The 27,992-nt window shown below is 40.1% G+C and overlaps 1 protein-coding gene across 1 annotated transcript; it reads right to left on the bottom strand.

Annotated features, from left to right (window-relative positions):
* Nucleotides 1-186: 186 nt before the first annotated feature.
* On the bottom strand, nucleotides 187-27,992 carry mlip (muscular LMNA-interacting protein). Its single transcript, XM_061087784.1, has 13 exons — nucleotides 27,969-27,992; nucleotides 26,669-26,698; nucleotides 23,240-23,365; nucleotides 17,185-17,322; nucleotides 15,069-16,688; nucleotides 14,432-14,503; nucleotides 13,840-13,917; nucleotides 13,640-13,723; nucleotides 13,510-13,545; nucleotides 12,144-12,188; nucleotides 10,570-10,632; nucleotides 10,308-10,433; nucleotides 187-2,669 (listed from the first exon to the last, which is right to left on the bottom strand). Exons 1-13 carry the CDS (start codon nucleotides 27,990-27,992, stop codon nucleotides 2,457-2,459), a joined length of 2,655 nt encoding a protein of 884 aa, XP_060943767.1. The 3' UTR covers nucleotides 187-2,456.

Below are 27,992 nucleotides of genomic sequence, written 5' to 3'. Positions count from 1 at the left end.
TACGTTTAGGGTAAGGTGCTAGGGAATGCATTATGTCAATGAGAGTCCTCACGTGCATTTGTGTGTGTGTGTGTGTGTGTGTGTGTGTGTGTGTGTGTGTGTGTGTGTGTGTGTGTGTGTGTTAAACACACCATCTGCAGGGCATTTTGATCTCATTAGATTTATTGAATACTATATACAATCACGGACTTCGATTAATATCATAATATCAACAAAATCGTTTTCGTTATTTGAGTACAAAAAACACATAATATTGCAGGATTAAAGAAAAACATAATATTTACTCAAACTCATCAAGCAGGAATACTACAAGTTCTACATCAAAAACTTAATTTCTTGCAAAACCTAAAACTCCAACGTCAGCTCTTATTTTGCTTTTATTTCTGTCATTTCTTTGTCTTTTATGAAAGTAACACGTTAACCACATAGCTCCTGGCAAGTGCATCTTTAAACTGAAGTATTTCAAAACAATTTTGACTTTTCAAAACCAAAGTAAGTTTTCTGTTTTTGCTTGATTGTTAACGTGCCCTACTGAGGTTTGTATTGACAGAAAGTCTTTTTAGTACTGTGTATGTGCCATATATCTGTTTATGTTCAATAATATTTGAATTATTGTATGTTAAAGAGAGACAGAGTTGCTAAATATCTGTGGTTCTGTTAAGACTACTTGTTACCAGGGACACTAACCTCCCAATATTACTTTTCAGGAAGGTCAGAATTGTGCCAAAAGTTTGATTTGTTTGCGTTGATCACATTATTTTAGATCATTTGAAACAGCAACACGACATCAGCTCTCTAAAATGTCGAGTTCAAGGTCAAGATATTTTCATGCCTCAGCCTCAGTGATTTGATTATGGGTAGTGGAGCAATCACTTGCAGCATTTCAACTCCTGTGTCTCCGAGAGCCAATCTGAGGTCGAGTAGGTTTTTCTTCAAGGATTTCTAATCAGCAGTGCAGACATCCTAAAGATCCAATCACATGCTTTTCCTGTAGCACTCCAGTTCTCGCATCTTCTCTCTGAAGACCATGCCTGCATAACCATTCTTTCCACATTATTTATATATTTTATCAGGACCTAAGTCCTATGTGTCATTTGCCTGTAATTTATATACTGACATGGACATTTTTGTACAGGAAAAGAAGTGTATATATAGAGTAAAACTCAGACTATATGGCAACATGAGGGTTAGGGTTAGGGTTAGGGTTAGGGTTAGTCCTTTATTACATATCATACTTTTTTCCTGAAATAATTTTTCATTATTAAAATAGTATTTTGTTTGAGTGATGAGTTACATAGTTGCATAACTGTTATATAAGCATATATATTACTCTTACCATATTGAATATTTGTGAATTCAGCATATAAAAGGCACACAGTAAGTTTTTACAATTCTTTAAAATAACAGAGCTCTCTTGACCAAGAAAAAATAAGGGCCATTTTATAGTTCAGGTCTCTCATCACTATTGGATCTTCTGATTGCTCAAAGTGACAGAGAAGATGTTTTTTTTATATATATATATATTTTTTTTTTTACACAGAATCACATGTGAAGGCTTTGTTTGAAAATTGTTTGGTGAAGCACTTCAGAACACATTCAGCAGGATGAATCATCTGTCTATCACTGCACATCATTGTTGTTGGAGCCAGTTGGGAGAAGAGCCTAAACATCTTTTCATCAAGAAAAGCTTTCAGTGCCATTCTTTGGTTTCCTTTCAGTGAAGACATGGATGTCAGGTCTTGTATACCTGTTACAGGAAAACTCTTAAGGAGCCTTTGTAACAAAACTCAGTCGATTCTCTCCTAATTAGATCCTCTTGTTTTATCTGAAATAGGTCAACATTCACATAATTAGTCTGATTAAAAATATTAACACCTTAACGTTTAGTTTCTGTTCTGCTTTACCAAGTATGTGCGAAAAGCAACAGTCTCATCCTATATTTTTCTTTGTAGTAATTAGCTTAAACAAAATTCAGTGAGAACTACATGTCAGGCACGGCTTACACACACATACACACAGCTTTTGAAAGAGACTGGGTCTGACAGTGTCTGTGACCAAAACCATCTAAAGACCAGGTTGCAGTCAGATTACATTAGCTGCAAAACCTGTCATCCTGTCAGTGCACAAATATGGATGAAATTAACAGAGTATTGGCAGAAGGCTCCAGATTGTTACCATTTACATATCTAGCGTTGAGCATAAATTAGCCTTCAGTGTATTGAGAATTAGCAAACAGTGAATGGCATGTTGTTTCATCCTCTTTCTAAGGCATATAGAATCCTGCTTTGAGCAGCTGTAAACAGCCGTACATATGGTGATGCACTCATTCAATTATTTCCATAAAGTCCAATAAACATTTTTTAATTGTCAAAATCCTTTAGTCGTGAAATGGTTTCAAATATTGAATTTGTCTTGGCAGATTACTGTTCACCGAAAGAAGCAGGATGTACTGTGTTTTAAATATGAGTCTCAAAAGCTTTCATCCGCCCCTGAGTTTGACTGGAAGGTGATGAGGCATCTTTGGCACACTGAGTGTTTTGGTCTTCAGGCTCTGTAATCTGCAGGTCAAACACTGAGAATGGACTTTTTCTTTCAGTCGTCCTCCCCTCTCTCATCGCTATGCCTTTTTCAAAATGTGTCCCTGCCTCACCAGGACTCACATTTACCACCTGAAATAGAAAAGCACAAAGGTTTCCATGTTATAGCTTTTATAATACGAAAGAAACGGACAGAGGAAAATGAACAGCAGCAGCAATGTGGATAGAATGTGTAATTTTCATCAGTTTCTAGTTGGTTTCCATTTAGACTAATTCCAGCCCGGAGTGAAATTAGTTCTCCCTGAGGCCGTTTGGCACTGGCGTGAATATTCAGTGTGTAATTGATTATAAATGTTGTTTACTGGATTGGTTGTTTACTCTGATCCTCTGCTCTTTATTTTCATTAAGTCAAAAAATTTGAAATGACAAGTTATCTGTTCATGCAGGGTCTAAAATTAGCACCATGCCCTTGCCTAATCACAGTTAAAACAGGCGTTTGAGAATAATAGAAATGAGGTTAGTCCCCATTGGCGTGTTGCTGAAATTGGCTTACAGCACTACACATTTTCATCACTACAAAATAGTCAATATCTACCTAGAAAATAATCCTATGATACAAGTAAAAAATCCTAATATTACAAGAATTAAGTCACAATTTTACGAGCACCACATTGTCACACAAGTATTAGGAATTTAAAAAGATTGTGTATGAAACTGACATCTTTGGGGGAAAGAATGATATTAAGGACTTGAAGGATAGAGCATCTTGTGGAGGAGGAAACGTTTAGTTGTGGGTGACTGATAATCATTGGTTTCAAGGTCTTTCAAAGTTTCACAACAAGATTGGTTCATGATGTTGGATCCAGTGGTACGGAAACTTTATTCCTTTCTCGTAAAAACCATAACTTTAATCACATAATATTAAAAGTTTCTTGTTAATACGACTTTATTCTCATAATGTTACAACTTTATTCTCTAATTCTGTAATATTTTTTTTAACAATGCCCTGACTCTTTTGTGAATACCTTTATTGTCAAAGTCTTGCAATTATCCACCCACCCCCCCCCCCCTCTTCATTGTCGCTATTGTGAGACACAAGAGATGTGATGATGGTGTTTGTGTAAAATTTGAAGCTGCTTACTCTCTTTATAAATGTCAGAACAGTATTTCTATTCTCCTGTTGCTCTTTGAGCAGACACAGCACTTTAAAAGTAAAATAAATCTCTGCTTTTTACAAATACTGCTTTGTTTTATGAAAAATACTCTGTCTTAGAGTAGGTGGATCGAAAGACCAGCATCCGTTTCATTAATCTGCCTTCAGCTTCCAGGAGGTTTCGACGAGGTAACACCACTGCTGGAGGATGGATGAATTTTGAACACTAAAGCTGTGTGGGTTTTCTTCCACAGTCCAAAAACATGAAGATTTTGGTTGTTTAATTGTTTGTAAGTGTGAATGAGGGTTGTTTGTCTCTATATGTTGTTGAGCTTTTCAGAGTGTACCCCAGCCGGCATTTGCTTCAGTTTTAAACATGAAAAAGAAACAACAAGACAAAGTGGTTAACAAGCTGCTGGACGAATACCTATTCACAGTGAAATTGTTGGCTTTGCCTTATGTTGTTACAAAAACAGGAATTTACAAAAACAACGTTTATTGATATAATGCAGCGGCTGCTCGAGGCGGGAACATTCCCACCCTGCTTTTACGATCTTGTGCTAAATTAGGATGAACATATTCTGGACTAAATTGTTTTTCTAGTGTAAAGGCGAAGATGAATTTGGTTTCTATTCTCCTTTCTCTACCTGAAATATCAAATATTGCTTCCGGCACATGTGCACAAAATTATAAATTTTTAAGAAAATAAGTCTATATAACAAATATACTAAATCAATAGTTCTTTGGTGAATTCAAAAGTCACATATGGGCATTGGCCTGTTGCCCTGAGTATAGTTAAGTCACTGAAATCACTTGATTATGGTTAAGGATGATTGTGGCATATAGCTAAAGTTACTATGTGAAGGTTTTCAGAAATAGACTCACCTAATACACTGGACATACAGCAATTTCCACATTTTCCTTTTTGTTCACACTGCCCTGAACTGTTTTCGTTGTTATATGATTTCCCCCGTGTGCTCAGTGTGTGTCCATGTTTATTGCTTCTTCTGTCAGATGGTGACTACCACCAGGGAGGTTCATACCTGTGTGTCTCATGTTACACCCATGAGACTCACACACTGGGATGTGTCATCTGGCAGCCTTGAGATAGCTCATCAGACAGAAATCACACAAGGATAAAAAGTCAAACTGTGACCAAAAATGCTACAAAGAATCATTTCTGGATACAGAGGCTTTTCGGTGGAGGTGCAGTACATGGCTGCCATCACAGAAAATATTCGACCTGTCTGGTAAAAGCTTAAAACACACAAATGTCAGTGGGATCCCTCCACATGGACGACTTAAAAGCCGGAAAGAGCATTTATACTAACATGGAGGGGGCATATACCGAGAAAAGTATGAGTGTTCAGGCAGCAGTTTCCTCTTTGTTGATTATGATTGCATCAGAGGATGCTGATGCTGTTGTTAAGGCAACAGCAGTATAAAGCTGGATGAGGACACTTGTGTCTGATACATTCACTTTGATCAAACATGGTGCAATGTTTCTCTCCTCCTATTTTTGTTCTGGCAGGTAGAGCCAGCAGCATAAACTCATCTGTGGTCAAACTCCCACACCTCTGGGGCCTGTGAACTGGAACAACACTGTTTTCAGCCTGAATCAATTATTACAAACAAGGGCTAATTCTTAACTTCACATATGACTTTTTATAAATATGGACAATGTGTCTCTGTTTTTAATCACACATGCCAGACCATCCTGGATTCTGCAGCCCCCCGGCGGTGAAAAAAAAAAGAGATTGAACCCCATCCCTGGCTTAATGAAACCACGTAGGCATTAAAAATAGACTTTACATGATTTACATGTATCGTATGACATCTGGAGGGCTGCAAACCTACCAAACGGCAGTCAAAGACATAAAAGCATGCTTCTTTCTAACTTGACTTTAATCAATTACTCTCAATTTTATTGGATGCAATAGATTCTATCATCGGCCCTCCCCCTCTGATTTTACAGATGCCTCACAGGAGATGCTTGAGATATTTTTAAATGCTTTTGCAGGCAGAGTGAATGATATTAAGAAACAAATCATTCCTCCTGCCGCATTTTAAATGCCAAGAGGAACATTCATGATTATTTTTGCAAATTCTGACCCATGTCCCTGTCAATTCTACCTGAAATCATAACAAACCAATTACAAGCAGCCTTGATATCATGCCCACCAAATTTCTTAAAGAGGTTGTTGACACAGTTGGGCCCAGTATTTTAATGCTTCTTCATAGTTCCCTAAAAAAGAGAATCTTTGCTTCCAGTTTAAAACCTTGATCCCTCTGTTTAAACCAAAATTTATTTTTTAAGTGTTTAGACACACAGTACAGAAACTGCCCTGACAAACAGAGACCCTGAAAGCCTTGCCTACATGTGATTTTGTGTTATTACTGTTTCTTATCTTTTCAACTTTTATTTTTCTTTTTTAAATTTATATTGTCATATCACTACTCATTTGTGTTTTATTTACTTTTCTTGCTTTTTGTCAAAGCACTTTATAAACGCTGTCTTTGAAGGTGCTATATAATTAAAGTTTATTATTATTATTATTGCTTTCTGATATTCTTATCCCATCTGCTAACATGGAAGAGGCAGGGTTTTTGACCGATACTGAATCAAATATCAATAGGGGACAATTTAGACACTTTGACTTCACTTTAGGGAGCTGTCATGTCGTTCACCTTGATATACAGTCTATGTATTGGTCATTAAAAAAGGAGGAGACAATCCAGGTCGTTTAGGGCGGTGCCAGATCCACAAACATAGCCACAATAAATGGCTTCAACTATACTAAGTTAGTGGGATAAAATGAAAAAAATAAAGTAAAATATGTGAACTGTTGTTTAATTATACACAGATTCAAAAAATGTTTACCCATCACCCAAATCCATTTATAACATATTAAAATGCTTTACATCAATCTAGAAGCAGAAAAGTTTGTTGGCATGGCACAGACCCGTGAATGGTTGTGTTGCATTTGATGTGTAAATAGCCTCAGCAGCATTCAAATTAAAATTGCAACACCTTAACTCAATTACCATAAACTCATTAAGCAATGATAACATCTCTGCATAACGTTGACTGCAATTGCACAAAGATAAATGATGTTGAATAAACGTCATGGGGCTAACCCAGATACAGATGATTGTCCCAAGGTAAGCTACAGGTTTACACGCTGAAAATAAATCTTACAGCTTCTCCTGGTTCATATTACTCTACTGCATAATGTTGTTCCCCAATCATGTCCAGACACACTACAAAGCTGTTGGGTTCAATGCAAATGATGAAGTGGATCAATATTCTGGCTTCAGATCACCAGTGGCGTACGTACGTTTTAGGCCCCGCTTTGTGCGTACGCAATGGTTATAAATGCTTTCAACAACCTGCCTCACTAGCTCCTTCTGTATCTGAAGTTCTTTTTACATTACATTACATTTCATTTAGCTGACGCTTTTATCCAAAGCGACTTACAATAAGTGCATTCAACCCTGAGGGTACAAGCCAAGAACAACAAGAATCAAGACAGTACAATTTCTTCGAAATAAAGCAAAACTACAAAGTGCTATAAATAAGTGCCATTTTAGTGCTACCAAAGTGTTAGTTTCAAAAGTGGTTAGTTTTTTTTTTTGTTTTTTTTTATTCAAGGTACAGTCGGAAGAGGTGTGTTTTTAGTTTTCGGCGGAAGATGTGTAAACTTTCAGATGTCCGGATGTCGAGTGGGAGCTCATTCCACCATTTAGGAGCTAGGACAGCAAACAGTCGTGATTTTGATGAGTGTTTAGCTCGCAGTGAAGGAGCAATGAGTCGTTTAGCTGAAGCAGAGCGGAGTGAACGTGCTGGTGTGTAGTGTTTGACCATGTCCTGGATGTAAACTGGACCTGATCTGTTTACAGCATGCTATGCGAGTACTAGTGTTTTGAATCGGATGTGGGCAGCCACTGGTAGCCAGTGTAGGGAGCGGAGGAGCGGAGTAGTGCGAGTGAATTTAGGTTGGTTAAAAACCAGTCGAACTGCTGCATTCTGGATGAGCTGCAAAGGTCGGATGGCAGTAGCCGGTAGACCTGCCAGGAGTTCTTCTCTGTTCCCTGACAATTGTCATGTTGACCTTGACATTTAGCCAGACTACCATTTTACAAATAGCTCATGGAGCTTAACCGTGTGGATTCAATTTGGTATAGGCCAATTGCGAGTCCTATCACAACAACAGTAGTATGCATGATGTGAGATAAGGAAAACAAATCTGTGTAAACTCAGTCAATAACTAAGCTTTTATCGCCGTTTTTTCTTTACTTACCGATTACATAGGGATAATTAATGGATCTTGTAGAAAAAAATACATTTTGGATACTGATATGTGTGTAATTTTGTGTGAGTTATGTTCTCTACTGAGATCCATAATGAATAAAGACACTTAAATGTGCTTTTTTGACCTGTAAACCAAATTATATGACTATTCCCTGGATGAAATGCATTAATGCTTGTTTTAAAATCCATTATTACAAGTTTATTAAAAAAATCATCATTTATGGGTTGAACATGGCTCATAACACCACTAGTATCTCCAACTGTATCGGCTCTAAAAGATCGTGGTCTTGGTGGTGAGGAAACAGGAAGCCCTCTTCTTCATCTGACATTTCTATGGCAAAAGTGTGTGTGCTGCTACTGGAGATATCGCTCACAGCCCCGCCTCCTAACACTGTTTTGTCATTTGTTGAATTTCAAGGGAGAGGCTCTTCAGCCAAACTCTCGCATTACTTCAGCTCACCTCGGCTTATGACTCAAGTATTTCTTATGAGCTGACACACCCACATACACACAGACACACAAATACAAACAGACACACACACACACACTCATCTACTCTCCTGATACTGTAGCTCTCCAAACCAGTTCCCCCTCATTAGTAAGAAGAGTGGAACTGTTACTCTCTGGAGAAGGATAAACATCAAGAGTGCTCAGTTTGTCTTATGTTGATTAAGTGCTATGTTTTCACATTTGAATCGAAAAATACTTACCAAATTTGCATTATTATTTAAACTCAGAGCTGCTTGTTTGATAAGCATCTGTTGATTGCAATGCAGAAAAGATCAAAGGAAATCTTCAAGTGGAGCTCAGCGGTTTAACATAAAGATGTGTGGACCAGAATTATCCTCTCTGAGGTTTTGGAGAGGCTGGCTGACGACAGACGCTGTGTGGTAGAGAAAGTATAAAACAAATGGCTGCAAGCAAGTGTCCGAATTGTCAAATTATGTCACAGCTGCATTGGATAGCTGTAGGTCATGATTTAGAAGCGATCCAATTTCTTTTAGATGTAACAAAAATGAGTCTGTTATCCGTAATGGGCACTAAATATTTAGTTAATTTTGTCCCAATAGAGTTTCCGGCGGTTAAACAAACAGATTGAGGCTGTCTGCGAGAAAAAGCAGCTTCTTTTCTTCCACGGTTTTATTTTTTGCATGTTGTTTACACAAATATGGAGCGACGCCTGCGAGCTAGTTGAGGCAGCCAACTCGAGCTGCGCTGCTCCAATCATGTGACATACATCATGTGACATACCTCACTCTTCACAACCATCTATAATACACACCCACCTTATCAGGTGGTCTATTTAAGCAGAGAGAAATTTCCCATCATCCCCTTTGCTCGCACTGCTGCTGCAGTATTGCAACCAGTCTCTTCAGCCCCTCCACCACCCCAGCATCCACCCGAAGGCTCCGATGGGAGGTTACAAGTATTTGCTCATCACTCCCATCATTCCTGTGTAATCATATGGGAGAGTGATTAAGTCTAAGCCTTTAGACGCCAAACACTAAACCTGTTCTTCTGCAGCAATAAACGTTTGAACGTTAAGTTTTTGAAGTTTTGGAACCTATCTTATTTTTTGAACTCATCATAGTTGGAGTCATTGTAACTGTCTTCAAATTTCTGAGACCCTTCTCCTTTCACAGTCACAAAATTCAGATTGTAGTGTTTTGGAATCAGATTGGCACTCAGAGAGCAGATACCTCCACGAATGCTGAATAACTACTTTATCACCATATAGCATATTCATGTATTTAGATCAGAAACATATACAATACTATAAACAGAAATTCTCCCTTAACAGCTCACATTGGGTGTATGCAAAATTCCCATTCTCTGATATCATTAAAAGGAATATTTGTTTCATAAAATAAAAATCACAACTCTGAAAAAGTCATTATGATAAACAAAATCTGAATAATTTCCTGGATCTGCACTAAATCTCACCTTGTCATAAATATTAACATTCTGCACAAGCCTGGTTTCTCTCACAAAGATCTCAGACATGCATGATTTTTTTTGAGAAATTGACAAAAATATAGAAAGGGAAGCAAACCCTGGATGGGCCCTGTTAATTGAATACTCCCCATAGGGTAATGGGTTCTTCCTTCACCTATATCCCACCCGTCTACAAAGTTTCAATAAAATCAGTTTGGTAGAAACCTGCAAACAGTCAGACATACAGCAATGTAAACATTTCCTCCCTTGACAGGTTATAAAACTAAAGCTATTGCACATCACTTAGATTTGGAAACATTCAAAGATACAGATATCTTCTCTATAAGATGAACAAATGTCACAGGCTTACCTTTTGGTTGTCAGTTAAGGTGTGTTTAACAACAGGCTGCCTGAAGGGGTTTGGACGAAATTCTTCCACATCCTGCACAGTCAGTCTAGGAATGGCCGTCATCGGGCGAATAACCCCGGGCTTCGTCTGCACACAGGTAGTCAGAGTTTGACAGCAGAGAGGAATTTATCCTTTACTTCCAAGAGCTTTACACTATCGGGGTACTAATAAGAGAGTTTGTATCAGGTGCCTTAACGTGATCAAATGAGAATTAAATGTGAACCTTTCTAGGATCCGTCAGCTTTCTGGCCACGCTGCCAGACTGGTACAAGCTGCTTAAAGATGCCTGAATAAACAACATGGAAGAAAAACATGGCCCTAGTTATTAGTGTCAGTCACAGAAACACGGATAAAATAAACCACTTGAAGCACTGCAGGGTTTCCATAAAAGCAAACAAAAGCAGGCTCCTCAGTTGTGGAAATGTGGGAAATGTGGCAAATTAGGCGTGATATTTCATAATCCCGATAGATTTGCCATCTGTTCCAAGGGAGCCTCATTAATTGACTTATGGTTTTGAAGTGGGTTAAAAGATCATAACAATTCTGTCAGGCTCCAGTGGAACCATTTATTGCTAATTAGCTAGATGATGTACAGTTGAAGTAAATAAAGACAAATTATCCCGTGCTTCATGACACAAGGCAACAATTTGTTTACCTTTACCTCTAATTACACTTTTGGAAAGTACACAATTCACATTCTGCTGTATAAGTGCAAATAATGTATTTTTTAACTATGGATGTAAACTAGCAAGCTGTGAGCTGTTTCCAGTGTTAATGCTAAGCTAACCATATGAGAGCACTATCAAACTTCTCAACTCACACATAAAGAAAAGCTTAAGTACCTTTCAGAGGTTTAACTGTTTCTTTAAAGGGATAGTTCGCAGAAAAAATGTAAATACACTCATTAAAACAGCGTTGCAGCCAAATCCAATACGATTGAAGTAACTGGGACAGATTCCTCAAACCTGAAAAACAACAGAAAAAACAGAAATGCCTCCATACTGCTCGTGTTGTGTCATACAAGTGTCTGTAAGCCCCGGCATTCAAATTCGAATTGAAACGGTGTCAGTTACACCATGTTTCTAGCCTTAATGTCTTCTCCTATCCTTATCCTGATCTGCTTTCATGTTCACAGGATGCGGTAGCATCGCTAGTTCTATGCATTGCTGCATAACTGCACTTACAGCTGACTGTAGCTGACATCGTCATGTGCCCCTTGAGCGCGAGCAGGAACAGTGTGTGCGCCCAAACTTGATCGGGCGCCAGGCAGAAGGCTATCACAGGACATTTAGGCTAAACACTTGCTTTTGGACTCTTGGGATACCACAGAAGCAGAATGGAGGCAATTTCAGGTTTTCTTGTTGGAAGAATCGGTCACCATTTACTTCAACCGTATTGGATTTGGCTGCAACACTGTTTACCCCTGAAACTCCAAAAGTGTTTTGTGGACACTTCACCCACCCCTCCATCAGCATAGTGGTGAATAGATAACGAGTGAATTTAAATTTTTCGGTAAACTATCCCTTTAACAAAGAGCTTTGTAAGTTCTGTTTTCAGCTACATTTATCCTCCAAGGACAAAATCTCCGTCATTCCTGCCTGAATCTCTGTTTAGATCTTTAAAATGTTCTTTTCCATGAGGGGCCTCTGCAACTCACAATAAAAGTGTTTAATGTCATGCAGCTCATTCCTGTGAAAAAAGAAAAAAAAACAGTTTGTCTCTAGCTGGGTTTTTTCTTATCTTGGTCCTGTGGGGGTAAAGTCCAGAGGAAAATGTGTGTTTTTTATTCTGACTCACATATTTGGTTTCCCGTCCCAAGGATTTTGGAAGTGTTGAGTTGTTCTGCAGAAATTAAAGGGAAAGTGAAATTAAACAACCGAGTGACACAAAAGTCATGTGGTGGTAAAAATCTTAAAATTTCTCATCACAAAATTGCTGAAAGGCACACGTTGAAAAGAAAACTCATTGGTGAGCTCATGGAATAAATCTGAACATACCAGTGTTTTGTTATTTGTTTTCTCTCAAACTACAGTTTTTTCTGTAACAGAGCTACTCTCTCTATTGTCCTTGTATGTGGCTGATAATTACACAATTTCATCAAGCTGCTCCTCAATGTCATGGATGACAACGAACCAACACACTCACACACAAACACACTTACACACACACACACAAACACACACATACGTTTCTCTAGAAACCACAGAGGCCTTTCTCCTTTGATGAATAATGAACAGACGTTTTTCGCTTTCTTGTGCTGATGATTATACGGTCAGAATTCACTTTCATCCGACTTCAAGTTTGTGTTCCAGTAGAACATGGTACAGATTGTGTCCTTTCCTCGGTTTTACACTTACTATTTCTTGTTATATCATCGTAGCTGCAAGCTTATGTCTTTATTCTTTATTTTAGTCATATTTAACTTTTTAGTTTGTCTTTAGAATTTCAACACAATAAAAGACTCTCATAGAACCAGATGAACATACTGGTTAATGCATTACAAACCACAGGGAACATCTCCAATCCTGTATTTGTTTGTTTGTTTGTTTGTTTTTCCATGTGAGAAAGCATTTTAGTGGAGATACATTTCATTACACTTACCATTACAGCTGACATTATGAATTTGCCACCTACCATCATCTACTAAAGCTAGGGTTGGTAATCCTGGAAAAGCTAGCACAAGCAGGCTACATTTTGAAAATATGCCACCGACACATCTCCCTCCCTCCCACCTGCCCTCTCGGCAAAGCTATGGCGCCAAAACACCTTCGCCCACACTGTCCAACAACTGCTACAGGACAACTTTTCCGTCAACGGCTCGCTAACTTCTAACTAACGTCTCTGTTTCAGCGGTGTATGCTTCTATGATGTGCACTGGCATCATGGGCAGGATGCTCACAGGCAGGAGGGATAAAAAGTGTTTCAGAAACCTTTAACTGATTTAATTTATTTAGGTCCTGGACCCTTCCTGCAGTGACTTTGGTGTTTTCTTGTTAAAAGATTTGTTCCCTAGTTTCATGCAGACGTGAAAGAGGTGGCAATCTTCCCATCTAACACCAACTGAATAATTGTTTTTACCAAAATGTCAAACCAGAATTTTAAGAGGGTAATTCAAAGGTTGCTGGCTACACTTGTTTCATGTAGATGAAGAAACAAACTTTACCTGTAGACCAAAATTGGGAGTGGATGACCTGGAGGACTGCAGTTGCCGGGGAGAAAAAGTTGTATAAATAAATCTGTCGATTAACATTTAAACCAATGCATTTTCAAAGTGCATCATTGAAGGAACTCACTGCTGGAGTGGAGTTTGCCAAAACCTCATCAATAACTGCATATAGTTCCTCTGACTGCTGGCGGAGCTGAGCTGGCGAGCACATCTGTAGAGTAGCACAAAGTCACGGATGTTAGCTGTGTGAATGGTGACTTTTGTTGTGAGCACCAGCAGTGACATGTGTGTATGTATATCTGTATGTAGATGTATGTGTGCATGTACCTCAGCGTGAGTGTCTGCAGCACCTCGATCCAGTGAGTCCCAGGGACTCTCCTCTCTCTCCACCTGCTCGTCGATCGCCTGTGAATACAAAGTACAATGAGCGGTTTGATCTCCCCTCCACTACGCTGCTTCTTTCTTTTGATTATATGCTGCTCCTGGAGAACATTGCATCCATCCCCTTTTGTATTCTTCGCGGACGGTGCTCCTCTCTCCCCGGCTCTCAATGAAACATCCTGCTGTGTGAATAACACAACATTTGGCTCTGGTTGCCATAATTTTATGTCACTTTGAGCTCATTTTACTTTTAATCAGGTTTTAAAAAATGATACTATTATCTACATTCTGCAAATCCGTGTGAAATTGGTTTCCTGTCATTTTTTAAATTTTGCCTGACACATTTTTGCATTTACAGATAAAAACGTAATTCTCTGTAAAGCCCTGTGAGTGGAAACCTAAGAATATTTTTTTTTTCATGTATTCATATTTTACACTGGCCACACGTACCTGCATCAAACCAGTTCATCCTGGCTATATAGCCGGATATTTCACAAGAGGAATTACAGTGGGATTAGAGTCTAATAAGTGAACTCACCTGCTGATCCAGCAGAAGAGTGTTTGTGGGAATTGCAGCGAGGGATTTGTAGCTTAACTTCATCTTGTTTATCTAGAGTTGATAGAGGGAGCAGAGCAGATGATGAATAGAAATTCACCGTACTTATTCTACATTTCCTCAGTGTTAAGTGTTTTTGTTTCAACACAAACTGCTGTGAGTCAGACGTCTCCTCTCAAAGCATCACTTTGTTCGACTGACTTTAAATGTAACTAAAAACTTCACTTACATTCAACTTTTCCCACAGGCAAGAATACTAGACAACTCTGTCTGAAATCGACGTACATTTCCCTGCTTGTATTAAATTAATTGAATTCCTAATCACTGATTCTTAGAAATGTTGGGCTTCCAGCTGTGTGTGTCTCTCTCGCTTCTGCATATAACGTCTCTGATGTGTCAGTAGATGAAAGACTCGTATCATATGTTTGATATCTCTGAAACGCAAAGATCTATAACATCTTTAGATTATAGTGCAAATAAGGACTCAATAAGAGAGGACAGCTTTTAATATCCATCTATCAAATCTGTTTTGAACCACACAGTGTGGGAGTTATGTCACCTAGAACATATTAGATGATATCCTATAAACAAGTCATGCATGTGGCGAAAGAGCGACTACCTTTCTTTTTTTACCCTCCCTGTCACTGCAGTCTGATATTCTGCTACCCGGCCTCGACGACGGCGTCGCGGAGCGCGGGGAGAGGGAAGGGGACGGGGTGAGGTCTCTGATTGGTGGAGCAGGTGAAGGTGTTGGCGTAGGGGAGCCGGCAGGTGAAGGCCATCCAAGAAAACTGATGGGTGTGTAGCGGGAAGGGGACAGGCAATCAGCTTTGTGGAAAGCCTGCGATGGTGCTGTGGAAGCTTTGGAAGCAGGCCATCTCCTCTCGGACTCACACCTTCCTCTGGTGTTTTGTAAACGAGGGAGAGGCGACACTGAAGTTGTGAGAGTGGGTGAGCGTGACGGAGGAGGCTGAAGCTGAGGAGGGCAGACAGGCGAAGAACTCAGGTTTTGAGAAAGCAAATGAAGCCTTGAGCTAGATGAATTTGACGGGTGATTCCATTTCTGGGGCGCGGAGTTCTCCTGCTCATTAAGAAGTTTTGGGGACAGGGAGATGAGATTTTTAAGGTTATTATCTTCATGGCCCTTGAGGTGCATGTGAGTGTTGCGGGCGTTCAACTCAGACGACTGAGAGACAGAGATTTGCTTATATTGCAGTTTTTGGGAAGTTGCACAGTCGAATGTTTCGTCGAGCTCTGCTGGAGACACAGATTTGACGTTTGAGCAAAACAGAGGCAGTGGAGCTCGGGATAGCTTTTTCACCGGTGGAGGTGAAATAACCTGCTCCCATCTAGGCACACTGCCTGAGCGAATTTGCTCTGAGCATTTTTGGACTTGAGTTTGAGGGCTTGTTCTGTTGTTGAGCTCGTTTGATTGCACAGGCAGAGGAGAGGCAACACATCTTTTAGGCTCCTGAAGGAGGCTCTGACTATCTATAGACACGGATGAGGAGTAGGGAGAGGAAAACTCCAGGGGAATGGAGGCCACATTGGAGGCTGCTGAGCAGGCATTACAGAAGGAGAGGGTCACAGGGTTAACAGGCCAGCAGGGGGTGTAAGGCCTCTGCAGAGCAGCGGACAGAACAGGAAGACGGCCTTTTCTCAGGATGGCCGTGAGGAGGGAGAGTCTGGTGAGAGGAGGCCGGTGCCGAGGAGGAGGGGACTGGGGACAGATGGAGGAGAACAGGCTCTCACAGGAGGAAAAACAGGTTTGAGGGTTCTGAGCCAGACTTGAGCCGGAAGCGAGAAAGTGCCTCTTGATCTGGGTGACAGTGGGGGTGAACATGCCGGAGCGGACAGACGAGCAGGGGGACACAGTGCGGCTGAAAGAGACAGGAGAGGTTACAGAGGAGGGCTGCGTGAAAGACCAGCATCGGTCTTTGTCCGAAATGTCTGAGAGAAGGGACTCTCGGGACCAAGCCAGGGTGGGGAACAGGTCTGCGGAGCACGTGGGGCTCGTCCTCTCCTCTAACCCGCTATTTGCAAAGCAACCCGAGCTAACCTCAGTACGTCCAGAAGTATCGTGACACTGCCGCTGGGAAACGGCCCTGTGTTTATCAACAGCTGTTTCCATAGACGCTGTCACGGCGGCGGTGTGGTTGGGTGTATTTTCAGGCTGGGCGCTGACGGAGGGAGAGGCTTTGGTGTGAGACAAGCTCATGTGATCCTCTGACGACTTCAACTGGGGGAAAAAAGAGAAAATGATTTGATACATTGTGTAAAATGTGTAAATTTGTGAGCATCTTTGTGCCTCAGCTGGCAAATTACAACTCAAGTTACAATTACCCAAAGGGACTTTCACTTCAAATTCCTAAAGGTCAGAGTGACACTGTTTTGTCAGTTGTGTCTGATTTATGCAGAGAGGAAGAAAGTGCTCAATCTGCCACTCCTGCATAAATAGATGAAAATCAAGCCCATCGTAAAGAAGAGCTCACGAAACATGTGAGGTTATTTACATTTTGATTAATTATTAGATTCTAATTAGAATTTCCGATTTGAAAGATGACGTGTCCAACGATATCATTTTCTAATTATCTCCTGACAGTGTTTAGTTATATTTTAGATTAAAGTCCCAGATCTACAGTTGTCTACACACACATATACACATCTTTATTATAACATGTCAGTGACAAAGCTTTCTGTTCTTGTGTCGCTGAGAGTGCTCTGATTGTACTCACTCTAAGTTCTGTCTCCGCTGGGATTGGGCTTCCTGCTCCTCCCGCCACGGCGTCCTTGATAAAGACAATCTCCCCTTTGAAAGTATTCCTCTCCGACATGGTCTCTCCGCTCGTCCTCTCTTGGGACTCGGCAGCGATCTGACGGGAGAAAAAGAAGCCACTGTTTTGGAGGAACTGAGCAAGTGAAACCTGAGAAAACCCGAGGTGAACCTCAGCAGTGAGCCTCCCTGATCTCAGCGGGGGCGCTCAGTGTCAGCACGCCACATGTCCCCACACATATGATTCACATGGACACGCACATGTTTTGCTAACATTGGTGTAGAGCATGTCTCATGTGCTGGAGGACTGAGGCGGGGTCTGTGTTTGAGGCTTGTAAATAAGCAAGATGATATCTCAAGCCTCTTTAGCAGTTCAGTCCAAACTGGCAGCCACCGGCCGTGCTGCATTTATCTATTTGTGGGGGGTTTTGTTTATGTATTTATATCACTGTTTGCGAGCGTGTCTTTTTTAAATGCTGCCAGAGGAAGCTGCCAATATATTTAAATCCTTCGTACACGAGTCATGTTTTGCCCGACTATTCACAGCATCCAACTTAAGTTAAATTTAGACATAAATTGCTTGGGGTAAAGTTTGGATAAGTCAGTGATCCTTGGTGTCCTGTATAAAAGGTTTCTATTCACTCCTAAGAGCCTTTAACAACATCAATGCTGCCAACTTTGCCTCTGAACACAGCAGTCGTTCTTTGCATGGCCGCAAGAGTTCAAGTGTCAGGAAAATCGTCATTTTAGAACTTTCTAGAAGAAACAATCTTTATTATAATTTTCAGGTGAGAGCAGAATCTATATTATATCACATATACTGCTATAGGTAATTGTCTTCTCCCTGCAGGGGCTCTCCCAGCTCAGCTGAGCAATATACTTTGCAGATAGACATTTAAGCCAATAGCGTCTCCCGGTCCCATATCTATTAAATGAATCAAACACAATTTGAAGTATTTTCTGCATGAAACCAAAGGAATTAAAGTTTAAAGCATAACTCACTGCACAATAAGAGGTTCTGCAACCAAGAGAACATCCACAGACATACTTTTATACTGCATAATGTTATGTCACTGTTGGGTGTTAACAAATGGAAATGCTCTCTTCTGAACAGCTTTGTTTTTCACACAGTATGAATATAAAGTAACCTCCAATGAACTTAATCACCATTGTGTACCACAGCTGTACTTGAGATTCAACCCACTTTGTGTATATTGCCCAGCAGTAATAAGGATGCAGATAAATGTTCCACAGAAAAGATGAAACTAAAATGATTACCTTCACTAAGGAGGTTTCGCCCCTGCTTGAACATTCACTTAATGGATGTCCATGAAATTTGGTGTCGGATTGGATACGAGCAAAAACAAAAGCCATTCCATTTGATCAAAATGGAAAATCACACTATTGTTCCCGTATATGAACATTAAATGCTATATGACATTATCCAAATGATTGTGCTTTATTATATATGCATGGGCTGAAATTAAAGGACTATTGTGATCGGGGATAACATGTGTGATATCTATGTGGAGCTAAAAAGGGTAAGCGCTAATGACATACATCATATCTATTATGAACCCCCACATGTATTCTAATTATGAGACTATAAATACATATGAGAGCATCTTCTAATGACAGTTTTTACTAATCAAAATCTGTTATATGATATAGTCACTGAATGAACTCATGAAAAACAGGCAGATTGACGTTTTAATCCAGAAAGTTTATGTCAATAATATCATCATGTACCATTTGGCATAAGCTGTTGTGATTTGAACCTAAATCATAAACACTAGCACAACAACAGTGTTTAAGCTGCACAAAGTGTATGATGGTAACAATAAAGCTGAAGACGATGTCTTTGGGATTTGCTGCTATTGAAAAAAATGAACTTGTTTTACAGCATTTATAATGAATATCGATCGCACTGTCAAGGAGGTCGTCCTGGACAACATCAGCTGGTATAACCAAGGTTTTGATGGTTTAGGTTCTATTATGTTCTCCTTCATTTAGGATGTATTGTCCTAATGTAAGGCCGTTTTGCCTAGGCTGACATGATTCGCAGTTGAAGATAAAAAAATAAAATAATGCAGGGTCTCCAATTATTTATTGGTAATGCAGAGTTCCTGTTTCTGTCGTTCATGCATTGTCCATAAGGCTTAAAGTTGAGTTAGTAGGCCAAAAAGCAGCTTGAGGAAAGTATTGAATATCTCTGCAAGAATGAACTCCAACGGTCTTCTGGACAGACAGAGAAGACACAGCAGTGGTTTGTCAATGTGAGCCAAGGTTTAGATGTATTTGTCCAATACAGAAACTCCACATATTTAATGGGATGTCGATGTGGCCTCGCTTACTTTGTCAGTTTATAATGCAGGTTTTTGCAAGGACAGCTGAGATATGGTGATGGCAAACATGTTAACTTCTGCCTTACTCATCTGCACAGTCTGCCTGCGTACATCTAGTTTTTACAGTAAATACTTTACCACCGATATGCAGAAACTTAAATTCTTCACCCTGTATATCATTTCCTCCTGAGCTATTTAATTTTCATGTCACGCACACCCAGAACACCAAAAGGTACAGTTGCAGAGTTCCATTACAAAATAAATTATACTGTGCCTTATGAAAAACATTTGGCCTTTCTCCCAAACTTGGCAAATAAAGTCAGCTATTACCTTCCTGAGACACAACTTAAGTTCCTCATGGAGCCAGAAGAAATGTACAAGAATAAAGGACATTTTACTGAAAGATTGCAGCCCTCATTTCCTGATGGACAGAACAATGGACAATGAAATTAATCTCATTCTGAATTTCACTGAGATCACACAGCATAAAGGTTCCTGAACATAGCTGTGCACATATATTTCCTTAATGTAAATTATACTCCACACTGGTTTCTGGACTGCAGCTGATAAGATATCATCTTTGTCACATTTGTTTATATACAAAATACACGTGTGCATTGACTTGCTGATTTTTTGATTGTGATTTTTCAACCACGTCACTGTTTAATTGTTACTGTAACAATTAATAAATATATTTTCAATATTTACTTTTTATACCGTTGTGGTCTTTTTTCCTTGAGCTCATACTAATGTCTCCCAGAGTGCCAATTACAGACGTTTTCCACAAATACAATATTTTTGTATTTAATTTGATCATACCAGCTGTGATTCTGACTTCAGGCAAAGTTAGTCACAAATCAAGATTAAAAGCATGAGCTTAATGTATTCTGCTTATAATTGAATTTTGAAGTACATAAGCCTCCTCCTGGTGGAGGGATTAATAAAATGTCTGAGGGTAGCTGCAGTTGTAGGAATACAGCTGCTCAGCGTCTCTCACCTTCATTGCTCTTGTCTGTTTAAAGACAATCTGCTGCATACAAAGAGCCAAGTAGGAATACAACTCTCTAATTTGATGCAAGATAATTAAGCTGGAGCCTGGAGGAGTAATGCGCCATGGGACATCGCAGTTCAAGTACGTGCCGGTCTGACATCTGTAGGTTAAGTTACTGATATACTGCAAAAAGACACATGTACAAGAGACATTTAGAGAAGTGTAGGTTGCTCCCAGGATTAATGAGCAGTTGACTGTCTCCAGGTTATACTCCATATAACACCTGTAATATAGACGCGCCCCCTGCAGAGAATTAGGACTAATCTGTCATGTGCAAACACAACAAGATGTAATTTATTCTAAGGCGCTAACAGCTGTTCACTATATTGTGAATAGCAGTGAAATACTTTTTTTGCTCTCCTGATAACTATTTAACATAATCCTGTCGATGTGTTTAATAAGAATAACACCCTGTCCACACTAAACCCCAGTTCATGACTTCCAAAGTTTACTCCGCAGTTTACATATCATGACTTTCTGACTCGTGAACGGGAGCCTTGCAGTCGTTGTGAGTTTATTCTATAGGAGTTTATTCTATAGGACTGACTCACAACATGATCTGACACACTATATGATCCTCCACCAGGAGAAACCCCCTGCTGCTCCGTGAACTGAGTTTATTCCAGGACAGGAGACACTGTGAGACAAGTGATCCTCCGGCTCACAGTATGATCCATCAAGCTGGACGAGGTGAAACGCTTCCCTGGACGTCTGCTGTTAACAACAGACTTTGGCGCGGGTCACATATTTCTGTCTGAACCCGACCCCAGTCCATTAGATAACGAACTGAGCCTGACCCAGTCCGACAGGCTATCTGTTTTTTGTGTCTGAACCCGACCCCAATGCAGTTAATAGAAGCTGCACTGACACACATGGTTATTGCTTGAGAGTTGTTGCTGACTCCAACTCGTTTTCCGACAGGTTGGAAAGCAGATAGTTGTCTGCGACTCCTCTTGCAGGTGTCAGCAAGCCTCTTTGATCACGTTTTTAAACAGTGCATTTTTTTCAAAAACTCTGCTTTTTGTGCATCTGTGTGTACTTGTAAAGCGACGAGTTTGAGGTTTGCTGAACCTGAATGCAACTTTCACAAATGTGATAAGGCGGAATTTTTTTTCCCGTTTTTTGAGAACAAAACACCTGCCAGAACAACAATGAGACAAATGATTGCATAGAGAAATGAGGACAAAGCCAATCGAATTCAAACCCACAAGACACAAAAATCCAGCAATGTGAATAGAGCGACAGGTTCATACCCGCTGTGTATGCTGACGCACGGGGGTGTTCATCTGTGCGGTTATATGTTGTTTATAACATGAAGGGTGGCTACTCTTTTAGATTAAAGCAGTAGGGGGTGGGGGGCGGGGGTTAACCTAATGGTGCCACCCCCCAGAGAGAGGACCTTTGAAGTCTCATGTAGGAAGCCAGTGTGCTGACTTCAGGCAGCAGTCGGCTGCCCCACGGTACCCAGAGCTGCGTCACTTCTGTGATCTTGATGCTGGATGAAAATAGCACATTAATGCCCTCAGCAGCTGAAACCTCTGTGGGTCCATATCAGCCTTCGGGATGGTTGTTTGCTTTCAAACCATCGGCTGAATATTTGTGCTCATAAAGTGTTTCCTACATAAAAGTTTGGCTTGAGGTCAAAAAGACAGAAACTTAAAGAATCCGTCAGAAAATAAAAATACGGTAAAGAAATGTCATTGCTGTGTGTGTTCAATGATGAGCTGGGTCAGATTCCACCCCTGAGTTAGTTCAGAATTATGTTTGATGCTGATATCTACATCTTAAACGTGATGTCCTGATGTGTGGTGAGAGAATCCGAGACAGGTTACATAGTGACTAAGCTGTATAAGAGGAAATAAATAGACTGTATATTGTGCTTTTCTATTTTTATCAAAGTTCTTTACAGTCCACGCCACATTCACCTACTAAACATGGCACTTGTTCTATTAGCCACCATTCACACACTGTGGGCAACCCATTCAATTTTGGTGAAGATCCAGGAATTTTTTTCATCTTATTCTCTAAAATCAAAGAAAAGGAAGAGGACTTACTGGACATGACGCAGTGAAAATTAGGAAATGAGGGACTCTGACATCTCTGACGGAAGTAATTTGTTGCTGCAGGTTAGAAGTGAGATTGATTCTTCCTCTGTAGCTTAGGTCTGGCCTTTAATCTTCAAGCCACTGACTAATTAACTGGAGAGTCCTCCAGAGAGAAAAGGCCTAAAAGTGGCAGAATTTGAAATTCTGGCTCAAGGACTTCTAAAAGTAGACTACAGTTTCATTTTGTCCTCAAAGAAAGTTGACATTTTTAGGATTCTGATAAATGAAATTGTTCATAGACTTCGTTTTACGGTTTTGTGCAGAACTCACAAGCTAGTTATTTTGTGGAGTCAGACAGGCAGAGCGGGCTCATTCCCGATGCTGGTGAGTGAGTCAATAATCCTCCAAAGTATAAAGTGTGACAAAGTTCTTTCCAAAAGAGAGCGATGCCAATTATCACAAAGAACACACACACACACACACACACACACACATATTACGAGATGACAATACAATGAAAATGGACCTTGCAGTGATATCACGTTTCAGTATTCAGGTTGTGTGCTGCTGCTGTACCTTATTTGTTTTTCCTGTTCGTGCTCCAGATCCCTCCTCCTCAGTAATGAGGCTTTCAAATTGCAATTTCTGCACCACTGGCACAAATGTGAAAAAAGACGGCCCAGATGGCACTCCTATTGAAACCTATAAAACAGAGAGCACAGGGAAAAAATCGAACAAGTGTTACAAACTAATAATAATCTCCCTGTCGAACACAAACACTAGGTGCTGGGAGCTACTTACAGGAATTGTAGAGAGATAATGTCGAGTTCTTTGTAAAATCCCAGTGTCAGTCTCTGTCAACATGACTTTCTCATTTGAATATCACAGATTTTATGATTCAGAACATCTTATTTCATTCTGCTGCAGGCCTGTTTAACTCTCGTCACACACAGACTTAGAGATTAGACAGTTTAGCACCCTGCAGCTCAAAGCCTTGACAAACCCAGACTCAATGAGTTGTAATGAGGTGCAACTAAATCAGCTCATGTTCTCTTCTGCATTTTTTTCCCCGTCTGCTCCATCGTTTTAAATGAAGACTGTGGTGACTAAAACTTGTGACGGCTTGGAAATCCATGTGTCTATTCCACTGCAGATACTTAACCCGTAACTGGATGTGCAGCCATTGTCACAGGTTCTGCTCTTATAACTTACACCTCAAACTTGGTGGAAATATAGAGCAAGAAAGAGTCCATTACATTTTGGCACAGATCTGGAAAAAGGGGGCAGATCACTTCCTTTAACATTTTGCGATGGATTGTCACAAATTTCTCTGAGAAATGATTCAAGGATCTTGACGAAAAAGTCGGGCATGTTCAGGGAACTGATACCATGAAGCTACATTTCAAAACCTGAAGAACCAAAACAAAGCAAGGTGGATACCAGTGAAAAACGCTTTTGGAAATAAATCAGCCATGGTTTCAGCAAAGAACTCTGCTGGAAAAAACCCACATTTCTCTTTTGGACATAATAGATACCTTGCTAAAATCTGATGGATGCCCTTGGAAAGAAAGTGAACATACATTTTTCCCGAATGTCAAACTATTTCCTTTGAGCATCTTTGTACACATAATTGTAGATTTCTTTCTGGTTTATCTACCCAAATTGATGCCTGGCCTTTAGCACTGTTCATATATATGTTTATTGCATGATAAGTAGTAGATGTCGAGAAAAAAATGCTGTTAAACATGTGTTACAGATTATTATTAATGCTTTGTTAACAACCCCTGGTACAAGCAGCTTCACACTATGAAACCTTTTGCTCAGCTCTCTGCTTTTCCCAAACCAGCCAATCACAGCATTCACTCTACGATGATCAGTGATGATGGTTTGATTATCGAGCTCGGCCACCCAGGCTGAACAAGTATGACAAGCTCTACAGTGTTGTCGGGTCATCTGCAAACTGCAAACTGGAGGGGAAAGGATCTGAAGATTCCCTCACTTATCTGCGAGGGTAATTGCAGCAGAGACTCTGCTCTTTTAAAAGGATCGCACAATCTCTGCCCATTGATGTGGATGTGTCAGATAATTCGCATATTATGTTGTGTTGCATGTGACAGGATACATATGGGAAGAAGATTAAAGTGTAAATCTGTATTAATTGTGATCCCTGCTTAAGCTATTCCAAGGACAGGGGTGGATCTTGGGGTGGGGCGGGGGGGACACTGGTTCCAGGTGAGATCTTGCTGGCCTCTGAAGTGCCCCTGTCCAGTCAATACTCTTATTTTTTATAAACTAGTCACTAATTAACACTATTAACCATAAATATGACAATTACACATTTTTATTTTATAGTAAACAATGTGCTTGGACAAAGAACAAATGTATAAATATATTTGTGGCTTTGCTAAATATGTAGAGCTAACACTAAACAAGGAGATGCACTTACTGAATCAGGAAATGTGCTGGGATGTTGGACATGTGATTGGCCCCTTTGGGTAAATTGTGGCCCCTTTATAGCCCCTTATTTAGAAAAGTCCTAGATCCGCCACTGCCCACAGATGAGCTGAGCAGATTTGTTCTGTACTTTGAGCATCATGTATTGTAGCATTTCATTTTAGAGAGGCCTCTTTAAGGCCACATACCCAGATGTTGTGAATGTAGCAGCTACAGAACTGACAGAAAATTCTGACATTATGTTTAGGTCTTATTGACTGAACAGGAGAGGTAAAGAAAAAAAGCACAACTATTCAAGTGACGCACTGACACTGAGGATGACACCAAAGAAAGAGACATCCATTACTCGAATGCAGCCTCTATTTTAAATTCTATAGATCGAGGTTTCTTTGCTTCTTAGGATAAAAGCCAGGCTTCATCCAACTGACTTCTATACAAAAAAAATTATATTTCTCGTCAGCACAGAGGACAATCAGAACGAGTCAATAGAGGAGATAGTGTTAAATGTATCCCTTTCTACAGCGTCACTTACTTAACAGTAAGATGAGCCCTTAGCTTGACTATGTTATCTAAAAGAAGATAATGTGCTGTTAATGCTCCTGATAACCATCTCATCAAATTACTTAAAAAGGCCAAGAGACAGATTTTCATTACAGGGGGGGGGTGTCCCTAAAAGTTTGAACTTGATTTGATGTGTTCTTATTTTTGTCTTGGTTTGTTTGTTTGTTTGTTTGTTTGTTTGTTTGTTTGTTGCAAGATTGCACAAAAACTACAAAACCAATTTCCATAAAATTGTGTGGAGAGTTAAGGCATGACCAAAGAACAAAGACAATTTCGGAAGCAGCTCAGAATAGATGCGCCAATGCTGGATTTTTTTCAATTTCTTCCCAGTGTTTCTCATAGGATTCATTCAATCTATGGTGGTAGCGGGGGTGCACCTGCACACGCATGAATGTTGCTCTCATGTGCTACAGATTTTGAGAGAGAGAGCTATATTTGCATGTCAATTGCAGGTATGCACACAACTACAGCCGAAACTGTGGTACGACTGTTTGCATGGACAGTAACAACTTTAAGGATAATAGCGCGGGAGAGAGCAAACAGCAATTAGTGTTGCAAATAGCGCTGTACACACATAGCGCTGTACACAAGTTACAAACCTCATGTAGTGTCCTGCTAGTTTAACTTACATTTTTCATTTATGGCCTTTTATTATGATGGAGGCCTAATTGGAAGGTAAAGCCTCTTCACATTGAAGTGACTTTTCTTCCACCACTTTTCCTACAACCATGTAATTTGTGACACCTGCTGTCTGAGCTGTGAAAAGGTTCACTTTTACTTTAAAGGGCAAAGATATACCCACATTAAAGATACCAGGGAACCAGCTATAAATAAAGAACCATAACAAATAACTTGGCTAAAAATAATCACGTGCCGTTTTACAATTTTTTTTATATTCATGCTCTCATGTTACCACCTTGTTTGCGTGTCCTCTGTAGTCACAGCAGAATAAGTTTATACTGCGAAAGGTTAAAGAAGAGCATTTCCTACTTGACCACTGGAGCCCTGTTGAATGTTAAACTGCGGTGAGTGTTGCCGAGGTCATGCCGTCCTCACAGATCATATTTCCGGCCACCACACGGCTCCCTGTGCTGCAAGTCTCCTCGACGGTGTGCGTGCTCTCACTCGGTCATTTCTTGTGGCATGTCGTAACTGTCCCCAACACGGAATACATGCAGCACTAAATCATTTCCTGAAGCAGACCACCCCCAGTGGGGTCTGTAAAGGGATACTCGTAAACAGGGTCCGACCGGGAAGACAAATATTCTTTACGGAAACATACAAGTGAATGAATGCAGGGGATGTTATTTCTTCTCATAAAGGTTCTCAAACCCCCATATTATGCAATTTTTGTAATTCCTTATTAATACTGCAGCTACAAAAACATCAATCCAGCAACGCTGTATATTTCTTAATGTTTTATCGGTTATTCACACATTTTTACACATCTGTTTTCTGTAGAGGATCCTCAGTTTAGTGATATATATACATATATATATATATATATAAAGCCTATAAACCACAATATTCAACAGATGTGAAACTCTATATTTCTCAGGAGAAGCACAAACAGTTGGGCGTGCCACTTAAGTAAAGAGTTTAATTACAGACAAACACACGGCCCCTCCCTCCACAGTAGATAGCGCAGGGAAAATATAGCTCAGTGCCAGCTGCACATGAGAACACTGGGTTATCTCACCACATTATAAACAAGCGTCATGATTTTGATTCTCAAACACAAAGATGGAAATAAAGAACAAAAAAACACAAAGGCAACAAGTGCTCTAATGGATCCTAAAATTGTACATGTGACGTACGTGCAATTGCATACAATGAACATTATTAAGATGCATTTACTATCATTCTCATAACTTCTTTCTTTTATGCATCCAAACAGTTTAAGTAACCATTATTCATGTGGGTGTGACAGGAAATAACAGGCTGCGTATCAAGTTGCTCCATGCACTGTGTCTGTGTTTATGTGTGAAAGCCTGGGAGGTGGCAGTGAGTTGTAGAGGGCACCACTGGGAATGTGAGGTGAGGTTTAGATTCGGGGGGGTGGGATTATTGAGTGTTGATAAATTAAAACCAAATTCTTTAAATGGTTTTCATTCTTTCAGGTCAAATCTTTTTATCCAGAGTTAAAAGTCAGAGACACTTTAACGGCCAAGGTCAGTGGGAGATAAAGGCATGTCAGTGATATTTCTCCAGCAAATACATCCAGCAGCAAGAGGTGTCTCCGCCTGTGCATTATTCAAGAAGAAAAACCTTTGTTCCAAACCAGCCTTACCTTCCCCAGACTCAAACTGTCCAT

The sequence above is a fragment of the Limanda limanda genome, chromosome 15 (genome assembly GCF_963576545.1).
Source record: "Limanda limanda chromosome 15, fLimLim1.1, whole genome shotgun sequence".
NCBI lineage: Eukaryota > Metazoa > Chordata > Actinopteri > Pleuronectiformes > Pleuronectidae > Limanda > Limanda limanda.
The sequence above is the reverse complement of the archived record's forward strand: the minus strand, read 5'-3'. Positions and strand labels throughout refer to the sequence as shown.

Excerpts from the sequence above, each read along its gene's own strand:
- mlip (XM_061087784.1), bottom strand. The coding sequence starts at position 27,992 with ATGGACAGTTTGAGTCTGGGGAAG. Across the intron at positions 23,366-26,668 it reads AACAGGGCTCCAGTGGTCAA|GTTTCAATAGGAGTGCCATC; the intron begins GTAGGAAATGCT and ends TCTGTTTTATAG. Across the intron at positions 17,323-23,239 it reads GAACAGGAAAAACAAATAAG|ATCGCTGCCGAGTCCCAAGA; the intron begins GTACAGCAGCAG and ends TTCTCCCGTCAG.